A 12,439-nucleotide genomic window follows, 5' to 3' on the forward strand; every position below is an offset into this window, starting at 1 on the left:
TTCTCTTACGAATTTTACTTTTAATTCGGAATCTTTTTATTGTTGGAACTAGAGTTGGACTCAGGACCGTGGCACCTGGCGTCCAGTGCCAAGCCGGCCGCACAAACGAATACGATTTGAATAATTTTCGATAATATATTGTTTTAATCGCGAAACAAATTTTAGGTTTAGTAAAGAACTTTAATAGGAATTTGAACACTTGTTTTTATGGGTTTTTTTCCATGTCGTCTATACATGGACCAGATCTGAGCCTGACTTATGATATAGCGAGTGCACTTATAAAAAATCAATAAGCTCCATCACTCCATGACCCGGTCCATTAACAACTTCATAAGTTATCAAACCTTAACGTATATTTACATCATTGATTACGAAGCATAGAATACGTTATGTTACTGATGAATATATAAAAAGACTCGTGAATTGATTATATGTGTATATATAAAAAGACTCGTTAGTTTAGTCTGCATCATGGGCTCTATTTAAAGCACAAGAAGTTTTGCTTCAAACATCAAAACAACTAAAAAGTACAATATTAAGGATCAAAACAGTGTATTTAATTTGGTGTCTGTAATGGCAATCTCCACGATGGGAAAGAAAAATGTGGGTTTGGCCCTAGCAATGTGTCTGGTTCTCTCAAGCTTCCATGAGATTTCTTGTCAGGTAAGCAAGCCACGATCAGATACCTTTTTCCTAATTATTACCATACAAAACAATTAAAGAAGGAATAATAAGATGAAGATCAGAATTAAAATTGACTTGCATGCATGGATTTGGTTTTTGTTTAGGTTGGCGGAAGCAGGGAATTTGGAACGTTAGAGAGTCAAGAATCTCAATGTAAACAATATATATTTGACGAACTTAATATTTTTGTTATCTTAACGTCGATATATAAATAGCAACTGTATTGAATTTGGGTCTTGTTTGGGTGCAGCTAATGTTCAAACCTTCGAAGGGAAAGAGACATCATCTGTGTCTCACTCTGTCGAAGCCGAGGTAAACCTAGAACATTCTTTTGATGTTTATAACTCAATTCTAGGTTAAAAAATGAGGTGGACATTTTTGATGTCTCAATTCTAGCTAGGTTAAAATAAAAGACGAGCTAAACTAGAACATTATTTTGATGTTTATAAGTTATAACTCAATTCTAGGTAAAAACAATAATTTATGGGTGATTTGGTGTACACTTTTTTGGACATGTATTAAAGATTTCTTAAGTGAACGGGTTATTTTTTAAAGAAAAATTGTGGTTTGTGAACTTTCGGTTATATATAGTCTGAAGCTGCTAGTAGTTATGAAGCGGGTCAAGGTTCGAGTAGCTCGGAAGACATCAAACGTCTATTGCAAGGTATAGTGGATTAGAACTACCTATTCAGATTGAATAAGAAAGGTCATGTAGATCCGTTACGTTATTAATAGGTTTGTCCTTTTCGATTGTAGGGTTTAATAAAAATGCTGGATCTGAAGCTGAATTAATGGATGCTTCTGAAACCGGTAAGACGTTCTTTTTATTCTACTTTGTTTCTCGAAGGCACAGTCGTTTTTGGTAACATTTTTCTTTTGTGTTGTTAAATTCAGGTGCTTCGAATCAGGAAAGGGTGAAAGAGCTTCAACGCCAGATAGAAGGTAACTTTATCTATATATGTGTTCTTAGATAATCTTGAACTTCTTGGTGCATGAAGTGATATACTTAACAAAAAAAAAAAAAAAAAAAAAAAGAAGTGATATATTGTTAATATCCAAGACTTCTAATGTATTTTGCTATTTTTTTGTCTAAAATAGAAGAATAATTTACACAAATACATCCCTCTAAAATAGCATTCTTCTATTATAAAGTAAGAAAAACAGAAGAATGTTATTTATTCCTTTATTTATAGAAAGAAAACTAGTAATATACATTTTAAAGAAAAAATAGTAAATTTACCTCTAAATACTATTATAAAAAAAAATATAGATGAGTTGGAAATGCTTAAGTAGTTTTATTCCAACTAATAACTGTTCACATGTTCCATTTCGATCCTAGCTTCGGCATCTAGCAGAACTGTTGTAGAAGAAGAAGAAATCACAGAGGAAAAGAGTAAGGTGGAAACAAGTGGAAACACATTCCAAGGTACGGTTTGAGATGATATAAAGTTTTTTATATAGTTAATACTTGTTTGTATTAAAACTTTTTATCTAGAGAATTTAATTTTTTTTTTTAACATCCGAATTTAATTTAATTTGCTGAAGCTTATTTGTTCATTTCTTAATTCCAGGGGGTGAAAATACAGATGATGGAAGAATATATTATAATAACGGTGAAAAGGAATGTAAGGATACACTTCAGTTAGTGTTCTTGTTTACTTCTTTATATGCTAGTTAGATCTCTAGAGATCTCTTGCAAAAGAGTTCTTGGTTCAGCTAGTTGTTCTGATTTGCATATATTATATCATGCATTGTAACAGCTGAGGGAAACCGAGGGTTCATGATAAAGGAACCGACAATAACTAGAAATGAAGGTATATATAATCTTCCTATTCTCAAAGGCAGTTCTTAAAAGAGTTATCAGATCAACGTGATGTATATAATTAGTTACCTTTTTCAGATGGGTCAATGGGGAGTCGTGAACAGTATGAGTCGAAGCAAGAGTCAGTGGAGGGTCGTCTAGAGTATGAGTCGAAGACAAGCAGTAGTGGCTCAGGGGTTCTGGGATCTCTAGCAATTGGACAGTCAGGTTTGTCTCTCATAAAACTTTTAATTTGGACGTACCATAAACCATACATTATTATAAAAAAATGTGAGAAGGAAATGACCCTAGACTATGTAAAATTAACTCCTTCCTAACGAGAATCGTATGATGTCTACTACGCAATCCGAGAGTTTTCATGAATACGCCAAGATAAGATTATTGTTCAAGTGTTTGTAGTGTTTAACGTTAATTATTGATTAGCTAATGGTCTTATTTCCAAAAAAAAAGAAAGAAATCCCAAATTTACTAAGTTTTTTACAACTATATGTCGTATAAGAAATTTTGTTTCCTTAATATTAAGCAAGAAACATGCTGAAATCCGTTTCGCAATCTCTAAATTCCCTAGTTACAAGAAACTCAGAAGAGCTTAATTTTTTGTTGCTGTGGGCATGCAGGTGCATGGCGCTGTATTAACCAAGACAATAATGGTGTTAAGGGAGACGATTCTATAGTTATACCAAAGTATGACTTAAATGACATCATCAAGGAAGAATCCATCAAGGTAATGCTCCTTAGGCTTGGAGAATATTTCCATGAAATATAGTCAATAATTTATTGGGATAAAATGAAGTTATTTTAGTAACATCACTATAAATGTGTTAACTTTGATATGTAGGGCTCCTCGTCAAAGACCTCTAGTCTCATAACATCGCTGACCGAGATTGTTGATAATCATAAGAAAAGACGATGGACGACAGATGTAAAAATAGGAAAGGTTTCTACTACAGAAACATCAGAGAAGGTAACTAAGCTAAAAATGACCTTGAAAAAGTACGTTGGTATAAAGGTGCGTGAGCTCGTGCATCGTTCGGATTACGAGGAGATATTGACGATGGCTGCACGCTATGAGGAACTAACCCGTGCTAAGGTAACCTACATTTCGAGGCTGGCCACATACGGGACTGTGATAAGAGAAGGATTCAAAGCCTCTCAGCGAGTGAAAACCGTGCACCAGCGTGTCATATTGCATGAAAACGTGGCCATAGAGAAGCAGAAAAGGGTGGACGCTGAGTTCGAGTTAGTCAAGGCTTTGGCTCAGAAAGGAGACAACTTGGCCGTCCAAATATTCGCAATGAAGAAGGCGGTGTTGAAGCTTGAGGCCGAGAAGAAACAAGTTGAGATTCAATTCCAGAAGAGTGTCGAGAATCTATCAAGCGTTCTAGAGGAATCGTCTCACGCATACGAGAAGCATCGTGTGGTTGTGCGCGAGTGGAAGGAGGTGCAAGCATCTGCTGAATATTCGCTTGAGACCATCGAGAAGGCAGATGTCGTTTGGGTTCAGTTTCTCAACACTCTTACTTAGATACAAGTACTCTCTTATGTTTCTTCTCAATTGATTTACGCACTTTTTATCTTGTTTTATGTTTCAGTATTCCTTGTCATCATTACTTTTCAATAAAATTTGTTTGTTTTCGATCGAGACTATATATGGACTAATGTCAACATCCTTATAAACCAAATTCAATAAATTTATTTTATTAATTCAAAGCTAAAGATATATCATGTCATCATCTCATGGCTTTGAAAGTAATATGAGTATAACTTGCTGAGTTGTGAACAATTTAGTTTAATCCACAAAACAACTTTTTCAACTCCTCCATATTTACTTCATCTTCTTAATAATAGATTAATTTAGGCCAAGTTAATTAATCTAGAAGCTAGTAAATCATTTTATGTCCAAATTGTGTTCGTTGAAACATATGAATGAATTTTATAAATGTTTTGTATTTTTAGACAATAAAGATTAATTTGTCCAAAAAGACAATAAATATTGATGAATGAAGTGCTAATTAACTACTTAGACTTGTGTTTAACACACAACAGATTTGTGATTATTAATATAAATTGATGATAGATATTTAATTAGTGTATGATATTATCAATGAAATGAATTAGTTTACATTACTGTTCTTAAACCTAAAGATTACTATTGATTGATCAATCATCATAAATTAGTATCTAGTCACTCAAATTAATTACTTTAAACCCAAGAATTTATTTGGTAATCATTTTTTAAAATTATCTGCTTCAACTCCCATTTGGTGTTTTAGTTGCTTCTTGTTAGCTCTCTGTCTACTTGCTTTTATTGCAAAGTTCATTCGATCATTTTAATTTGAATTATCACTAGTTATTAGAATTGATTAAACTTGTTTACCTTAAATTAGATTACTATTTACATTTACAATATGTCTATTCACTCTTTTTGAGGTTCGACTTTCAGTACTACTACTACATTGATATGTTGTATGCTCAGGGATGAGTGCAGTTGAGGTTATTAAACTTCAACCATTTCAATATGACAATATCGTTATATTTTATAGGTTATTTTTCCTTTCATATAGGTATTTTACACAAACATAGGACTTACATATATATACTATCAGCTTAAAATTGTTGATTGGTAAAAAATGTTTATAAATAGAAATTATAGCCAACGTCTTGAGATCGTGAAGTCTGATTTTGAATTAATGATCTCTTTTAAAAGCATATGATGGTTCTTTTTTGCTAAAAAATATAGTTGATGGTTGAGTTAAGGCCGACACATATGTTGTCACATATGCATGATCATATACTCCATATATATAATGTATTTAATTGTCTCATGTTGCACGCTAATATTATCTTATACCTGTAAACATTTCTCAGCCAATGAGTGCAATGTAAAACACTGATCGACAGACTAGTCTATATAAAATATATGTGCTTATCTAAAAGATACGATTTGGTAGTACTGACCATCGCATTATTGAATTACATCAGCAAAGAAGTTCACAGAACGTGGACAACTTTATCTTTTTATTAAGATAAACATGGACACGATTAGACTCTGATGTTAATTTTAATTAAAACCTTTTTTCTAAGTTTAGACCACAACGTCATGTAATATTAATTTTGTTTCAAGTGTAACTCTATGATGTGGGTTACGTTCTAAAAATTTTCTACGGTGTTTTTCCAGTTGAACCAACGGCACTTGATTCAAAATTTAAACATTTAGCTTATTATTCCAAAAAAAGTTCATTAAAAATTTGTTAAACATATTCAAAGAAAATAATGTTAGCCTAAGATAAAACCGTGATTGATACAGAGTGGATATTGGATAAGCATAATTGCATGAAGGTTTTACAGAGTCACAAAGAGCGGTGACTTGTAAGCAGTAGGAACGTGGAATATATAAAAAAAATAACGCCACGTGAATTTATATTATTAAATTAGAAAACCACGTTGAGTTGTTAATTTGGGTTTTATTTAAAGTCTTGTTATGTGTTTTCTCAAGCTTCAACACAGTGTATCTCTTGATCTTTGCGATAACAACTTACGCCATGGGAACAAAGTTCTTAGCTCTGATTTTGTCTCTCTGTCTTGTTCTCTCAAGCTTCTATGAAGTTTCTTGCCAGGTACGCCATACACAAAACACTATTTCTCTAAAACCATATGAATTGATTTCAAACGCATTGACTTTTGCTGTGTAGGATGAAGGAACTACAGGTTTGAATTTAGATCTAATCGACCGTGAATACCAAGGTAATCTTACGATAAACTGTCTGAAGAAGCTCATAGTTTTTGTTAGGTCATAACAAGGAAATGATATTTTTTTTTGAACTAATAGGAAATGATATATGGTTGCAGATAATGTCAAGTCTCTCCAAGGCAACGAAGGAGAAGATCAATGTAAGACCTCTCTCTCTCTTGTTTCTTTTTCTGCAAATAAATTACTGTCTATGACTAAGACAATTAATCTCTTTGTTGTGTATGTAATCTCATCAGCTGGTGGTCAGAAAAACAGTACAGTGACGGGTAATAAGACTATTTCTCTGTCTCTATCAGAAGAATCAGCGGAAACTCTTAAAGATTCTGCTGATACCTCGTCTCAGGTAGCTTGCTAGGGTTTGGATTTGGTTTAGGATGACTAAGATCTAAAGATTGCTGCAAAGTAGTGCGACTCTTGATTAATATCTGGTTTCTTGTGATTTGGATCTATAGTTAGGAGCTGTTACTGATGAAGTCGTTACACCTTCCAGTATGTTGGACCATATCGAACTTGAGTTCCAAGGCAAGTCAAGAACTGTTTTGATCTGTTTTTCTCAAAAGTTGATTATGTTTGGATCAAAGTCTTGACATGAATGGTTTGTTTGTTTCTTAATAACAGCACATATCGATGAACTTAAGAAGGCTGGATCTGATGGTATCAACAAAGTTGATGAATCTAAGGATGATGAAGAACTAGGTTAGAAAAAAAAAATCTCCACATTCATATAGTGTACTCTTTTACTAAATAAGTGTTAACTATGCTGCCTTTGTAGTTTTAGCTGCTCAGAGGAAGAAAATGATGGAGGAGATTGAACGCGAGTTTGAAGGTACTTTTAGATGTTTCTGTCTAACTTCACATTAGTTCTTGATAGATTCATACTGACTTTTGGTTTATGTCTTTGTTTCATTACCTCATAATTACTTACAGCTGCTGTAGCTGGATTTGAAAAACTCAAGATTGATGGTTCCACTCAAGGATTAGATGATGAACAATGTAAAACACACACATTCTTCTTCTAGTACTTGTTACCAATCATTTGGTTCTTCTTCTATATTCTAATTCCAAGTTTATATTCTTGTGTTACAGCTGCAATGAGACAAAGCATGCTTGACGAGATTGAACGTGATTTTGAAGGTATTTTTAACATTAAAAATAGAATACTTGTTTAATTAAGTACTTAGTTAACTAATAATTAGTTTCATTTCCAACTTGAAGCTGCTACAAAAGGTCTTGAACAACTAAAGGCTGATGATTTAACTGGTGTCAACGATGCAGAACATGGTAAACAAAACTCTCTCTCATTGTTACTTTGTTTGATGCCTTGTCTTTAACTATAGTATTACTGAGTCAGGCTTTGTGTGTTTGTTATAGCTGCAAAGAGACAGAAGATGCTAGAAGAGATCGAAAGAGAGTTTGAAGGTATCATAATACTTAACCATAACTAGTGTTTTGTTAGATCACTTCATTTTACCTTTACAAAACCATCTTAGACTCTCTGTTTTTATCCTCTGTTTTTTCAGAAGCTACAAAAGGTCTTGAAGAACTAAGGCACTCCACTTCAAGCACAGATGATGAATCACACTGTAATATTTGCTCTCCCTCTATTCTCATGATACCTACATATTTAACTAGAGGACTCATAGATCTCATTTGTCTTCTTGTTAGCTGCAACTAGAACAAGCATGCTAGATGAGATTGAGCGTGAGTTTGAAGGTATCTTGCCTTGACATACTCCTAATTGGTTCACATTCTTTGTGGTGAGACTTCTTAGATTAACGATTATGTTTACATCTTCTTCTACTTGCAGCTGCTACAAGTGGTCTTAAACAGCTAAAGATTAATGCTCACACTGTCCAAGATGATGACAAAGAACAAGGTAAGAAACTCTCATCTCTACTTTGATACCTTCTTGTCCCTAATTCAGTTTTCTGAGGTACATATATGTTATGTCTTCTTACAGCTGCCAGGAGACAGAGTATGCTAGATGCAATTGAACGTGAGTTTGAAGGTAATTTGACTTACCATAATCATCACAAGCATAGAGAATCTTTAACTCTTTATTGGTTCAAGAAGTTCTTAAAAGAGTGTTTCCTCTCTTGCAGCCGTTACTGATAGCTTTAAACAGCTTGATGACCTCGCCGATAACAAAGATGAAGGAGACCAATGTAAGATATTATCACCATTTAACCTTTTAGCAGTTCCTTTACCTTTCGTGGAGGTTTTAGTCTCATGCATGTCTTTGTTATCAGCTGCAAAGAGGCAAAGTATGTTGGATGAGATTGAGCGTGAATTTGAAGGTACTTTCATCATAGTCTTTATCCATGTTAATAAGCTCTTGTAGTTCTTTGATCAAATTTTGAATCATTTTCTCTGTTTTACCAAAACTAATTTGCAGCTGCTACAAGTAGTCTTAAGAAACTAAACCTTGAAGATTCCACTGAAGGAGATAGTGAAGAAAGTAATGACTTGTTCTAACTACTTTTTTTTTCTGATATCACTTTGCATCTTCCATAGTATTCTGAAGAATGGTTTTATGTTTTGTTATAGATGCAAGGAGAAATAGCATGCTTGAAGCTATCGAACGCGAGTTTGAAGGTTACTTTCACAAAACACTGAACTTCTTTTTTGCTGAATATTAGTCCTTCAAAACATATCAGTTAGATAAGTTATATTCTGTTTTTATGTTCTTACCTGTAGCTGCTACAAAAGGTCTTGGAGAGAGAAAGGCTAGTGATTCAACCGAAAGCAAAGATCATGATGAACACTGTAAGAAAATTCTTCCCTTACAACTGTATAAAACTATGTTCCATGTTTGTTTATAGTGTATACTGAATCAGTTTTCTTCATGTTTTATTACAGCTGCAAGTAGAAAAAGTATGCTTGATGCTATTGAACGCGAGTTTGAAGGTACTTCCACACATAACTCTCTCTAAAATTGAAGACAACTTGGTGCAATAAGTCTTGACAAAGTATATGAATCCAAATCAGAATGTTATAGAAAGAGTTTTCTTATATTTTTTTTTTCATGTTCCAATGTTTCAGTTGCGACTAAGGGCCATTTAGAAAAGACTTACAAAGAACATGGTAATAAGAGTTTGATATCTTTGTTCCTCTCAAAGCCTAACTGAAATAAACTTTAAACTTGCTGTCTCTTTTTTTGTTAACAGTTGAAACTCAGAGAAGCAGCATGTTGGAAGAAATCGAACGCGAATATGAAGCAGCTGCAAGTGCAAAGGCTTCTGGAAAATACTGTAAGAAACCACTGCTTCTGTTTATGTCATGTTTCCATCTTTGAATACTTTTGTTTAAGACAGCTCTTACACTTGTTGTCACAGCAGCTGCAAAGAATACACAAACCATAAGTAGTACAGTTCAGAAAACTTCTGGTGGATCCAACTGTAAGTACTACAAAGATTCTCACAAACACATTTCTCTAAAATTAACTTGATCTCAATGTTCATATGTTTATTCTCTACAGCTGGCTTTAGCGGTCTTCTAAAGTCTACAGGTTAGCTTTGAATCTTTTCTAAACCAAAGAAACACACAAGAGAGCTATTTTAAATTTTTTTCTCTCTGTTTGTGTTTCTTGCAGATGGTGTGTGTGGTTGTTTTAACAAAGGCAAAGATGGTATTAAGATTGACACAGATTGTTCAATTAACATAGGGGAGATACTCGCTGAAGAATCAAACTTCCAGGTTTGTTATCTATATTTTTCTTTGAAACAACAATGGTAGGACTCTAATATCTAAATCAGTTTCTTGATTTTGTGCTTTGGTAGGGATCAGAGAGCTCTAGCCTCACAACTTCACTGAACAATCTCTTTCACACCCATAGACAAGAAGCAACCTCAAAGGTAGGCAAAGTCCTTGGCTCATCTTCATCAGTTACTTCCACCGCAAGCGAATCATCAGCTACATCGGAGAACATAGACAGCTTAAAGGAAACCCTAAAGAAGCTACGCGGTCTAAGCGCACGTGACCTTGTAAACCATCCCAACTTCGACGAGATCATAGAAGCTGGTACGCGTTACGAGGTACTCAGCTCAGCTTCAATAGGTTACATCTCTTTGCTAGCCAAATACAAAACCGTCATTAAAGAAGGACTCGAGGCTTCACAGAGAGTCCACCTCGCTCAAACACGGGCCAAGCTTCTCAAAGAAACCGCCATGGAGAAGCAGAGAGCCGTGGACACCGAGTTCGCATTCGCCAAGACACTTGCTCAGGGAGGAGACGCGTTGTCTATCAAAATCTTTGCGATCAAGAAACTGTTGGTTAAGCTTGAAGCAGAGAAAGTGAACGTAGATTTAAAGTTTAAGTCTACGGAGACCAATCTAGCACGGCTTCTTAAGGAGGCTTCTCAGGCTTATGAAGAGTATCATGTGGCTGTTCGCAAGGCGAAGGACGAGCAAGCCGCTGAGGAGTTCGCTCTTGAGACGACCAAGAGAGCTGAACATATTTGGGTTGAGTTTCTTAGTTCGCTTAATTGAACTAATGAGGTTCTTGATTGTGGTTAAGACATGTCTTCAACTAGTTGTGGTTCTTGTCTTTTTTTTCTTGGTCTTGTTTTGTTACAGACTTTGTTTGTTGGCTGTATCAGGAGAGAGAGGGTAAGCATTTTCAAAGATAAAGAGTGAATTTGTGAGAGATTTGTGATCACAAATTATGTTTTAGTCCTCTAATAAAACTTCTATTATCAATTTTAGTTGATTAGAGCATATTATGGGTGAGTATTTCAAAAATGTGTTTCTCAATATTAAAATAGTCATTTTTAAAACTATTCAACTATATGATTAAATTTTATATATTATAAAATAGCAGTGTCAATAAAAAATAACAAGTAGTTAGAAAAAATTCACCATTTTCTGAATTGTTTCAAAAGACTATTCTCAACTTCTACTCTCATTTCTTCTTACTTTGTATTTGTTTATTATAATTATTGTATAAAAAACATTGTGAAAATTTATTCATAATGATGTTCTTATGCTATATAACTGCATATCATAATTGTTTTTTTTTTAATATTCTTGTTATTTGACTCATTTCATATATAGTAGATGCAGATGTTATTAACAAATTGTATATGTCACAATTAGAAAGATACGAGAGTTAAGGGGGCAAAATCATAAAACTAAATTCTTTTTTTTGTACCTGAAATTTATTAATTTTTAGTAGTAAATAAATCACACCTACTAACTGGAGATTAGTGAACAACATTAGCAACGCACCAAAAATATTATGGAGATAAGGTAAGGATCAGCCACATTCTCCACTTTGTAATTAGAACCAACCATATTCTACTACGTGGTGGATTCTGCACCGCTAAGATCTCAAATCTCTATTGCCACGTGTAACTAAACTTATCGTTAGAACGAACGAACGAACAATAACATCTTACGTGTCATCACGATCCGATCATTATCCTCTCGATCCAACGGACCCAAACAAACTCTCTCTCTCGCCGCGACCTCCGGTTTACGATGGCGGATTCCGATAACGATTCAGGCGGTCACAAGGACGGAGGCGGCGCGTCGTCGCGCGAGCAGGACAGGTTTCTCCCGATCGCGAACGTGAGCCGGATCATGAAGAAGGCGCTCCCGGCGAACGCGAAGATCTCCAAGGACGCGAAGGAGACGGTGCAGGAGTGCGTGTCGGAGTTCATAAGCTTCGTCACGGGGGAGGCGTCGGACAAGTGCCAGAGAGAGAAGAGGAAGACGATCAACGGCGACGATCTTCTCTGGGCGATGACGACGCTGGGGTTCGAGGATTACGTGGAGCCGTTGAAGGTTTACCTTCAGAAGTACAGAGAGGTGGAAGGCGAGAGGATGGCCCCAGGAGGGAGACAGGGCGATAAAGAGGGCGGCGGCGGAAGTGGAGGAGGGATGTACGGTGGGGTTGTTACGATGGGGCATCATCATCAAGGACACGTGTACGGTGGGAGTGGGATGAATTAGAATATCAGCCGACCTCTGACTCTGTTAACTAGAGATGGCTCTATGTATATGCAAATCTAAATGTCTTTGGTTGATTCTTCTCTGTTTTTGATCAGAGCCATTCATGTTGTAACAAGTGTTTGTTTATTATTTAGATGATTCATGTACAAATTATTAAAGAGATAAGGATGATGAAGAAAGCTGATCCCTTTACTCATTAGAAGCTGCTGCTGTATTATATTTGTCTGTGCG

General features: G+C 35.1%; 3 protein-coding genes across 6 annotated transcripts; all 3 read left to right on the forward strand.

The window, feature by feature from the left end:
- The first annotated feature begins 72 nt into the window (after positions 1-72).
- On the forward strand, positions 73-5,497 carry LOC103841390 (NAI2-like protein). The gene is made up of 11 exons (XM_033276438.1): positions 73-708; positions 789-837; positions 935-996; positions 1,276-1,348; positions 1,441-1,494; positions 1,579-1,626; positions 2,024-2,110; positions 2,445-2,498; positions 2,585-2,713; positions 3,082-3,230; positions 3,345-5,497. Exons 1-11 carry the CDS (start codon positions 574-576, stop codon positions 4,029-4,031), a joined length of 1,527 nt encoding a protein of 508 aa, XP_033132329.1. The 5' UTR covers positions 73-573; the 3' UTR covers positions 4,032-5,497.
- Positions 5,498-6,009: 512 nt separating this feature from the next.
- LOC103840367 (TSA1-like protein) lies at positions 6,010-10,903 on the forward strand. 4 transcript variants are annotated; one of them, XM_018654115.2, is made up of 27 exons: positions 6,010-6,123; positions 6,199-6,250; positions 6,356-6,397; positions 6,494-6,600; positions 6,710-6,779; positions 6,876-6,953; positions 7,030-7,083; positions 7,185-7,250; positions 7,344-7,391; positions 7,473-7,538; positions 7,629-7,676; positions 7,778-7,840; positions 7,923-7,970; positions 8,065-8,133; positions 8,218-8,265; positions 8,360-8,422; positions 8,507-8,554; positions 8,653-8,715; positions 8,805-8,852; positions 8,955-9,023; positions 9,117-9,164; positions 9,300-9,341; positions 9,425-9,508; positions 9,590-9,655; positions 9,736-9,765; positions 9,850-9,953; positions 10,037-10,903. In XM_018654115.2, the coding sequence occupies exons 1-27, from the start codon at positions 6,049-6,051 to the stop codon at positions 10,742-10,744; spliced, it is 2,307 nt and encodes a 768-aa protein (XP_018509631.1). In that variant the 5' UTR covers positions 6,010-6,048; the 3' UTR covers positions 10,745-10,903. The 4 variants fall into 4 exon arrangements, with proteins under 4 accessions (XP_018509631.1, XP_033128778.1, XP_009115113.1 ...); XM_009116865.2 differs by having other exon boundaries at positions 6,011-6,123; positions 9,593-9,655; XM_009116874.2 differs by having other exon boundaries at positions 6,011-6,123; positions 9,596-9,655.
- Positions 10,904-11,197: 294 nt separating this feature from the next.
- LOC103840387 (nuclear transcription factor Y subunit B-3) lies at positions 11,198-12,407 on the forward strand. Its single transcript, XM_009116892.3, has one exon. The coding sequence runs from the start codon at positions 11,735-11,737 to the stop codon at positions 12,206-12,208; it is 474 nt and encodes a 157-aa protein (XP_009115140.2). The 5' UTR covers positions 11,198-11,734; the 3' UTR covers positions 12,209-12,407.
- Positions 12,408-12,439: the final 32 nt, after the last annotated feature.

The sequence above is a fragment of the Brassica rapa genome, chromosome A01 (genome assembly GCF_000309985.2).
Source record: "Brassica rapa cultivar Chiifu-401-42 chromosome A01, CAAS_Brap_v3.01, whole genome shotgun sequence".
Lineage (NCBI taxonomy): Eukaryota > Viridiplantae > Streptophyta > Magnoliopsida > Brassicales > Brassicaceae > Brassica > Brassica rapa.

Bases quoted from the DNA above. Each gene is read 5' to 3' on its own strand.
- LOC103841390 (XM_033276438.1), top strand. From the start codon at position 574: ATGGCAATCTCCACGATGGGAAAGAAAAATGTGGGTTTGGCCCTAGCA. The intron at 997-1,275 runs GTAAACCTAGAA...GGTTATATATAG, and splicing joins CTCACTCTGTCGAAGCCGAG to TCTGAAGCTGCTAGTAGTTA. The intron at 3,231-3,344 runs GTAATGCTCCTT...TTTGATATGTAG, and splicing joins TCAAGGAAGAATCCATCAAG to GGCTCCTCGTCAAAGACCTC.
- LOC103840367 (XM_018654115.2), top strand. From the start codon at position 6,049: ATGGGAACAAAGTTCTTAGCTCTGATTTTGTCTCTCTGTCTTGTTCTC. The intron at 7,971-8,064 runs GTATCTTGCCTT...TTCTACTTGCAG, and splicing joins GATTGAGCGTGAGTTTGAAG to CTGCTACAAGTGGTCTTAAA. The intron at 9,165-9,299 runs GTACTTCCACAC...CCAATGTTTCAG, and splicing joins TATTGAACGCGAGTTTGAAG to TTGCGACTAAGGGCCATTTA.
- LOC103840387 (XM_009116892.3), top strand. From the start codon at position 11,735: ATGGCGGATTCCGATAACGATTCAGGCGGTCACAAGGACGGAGGCGGC.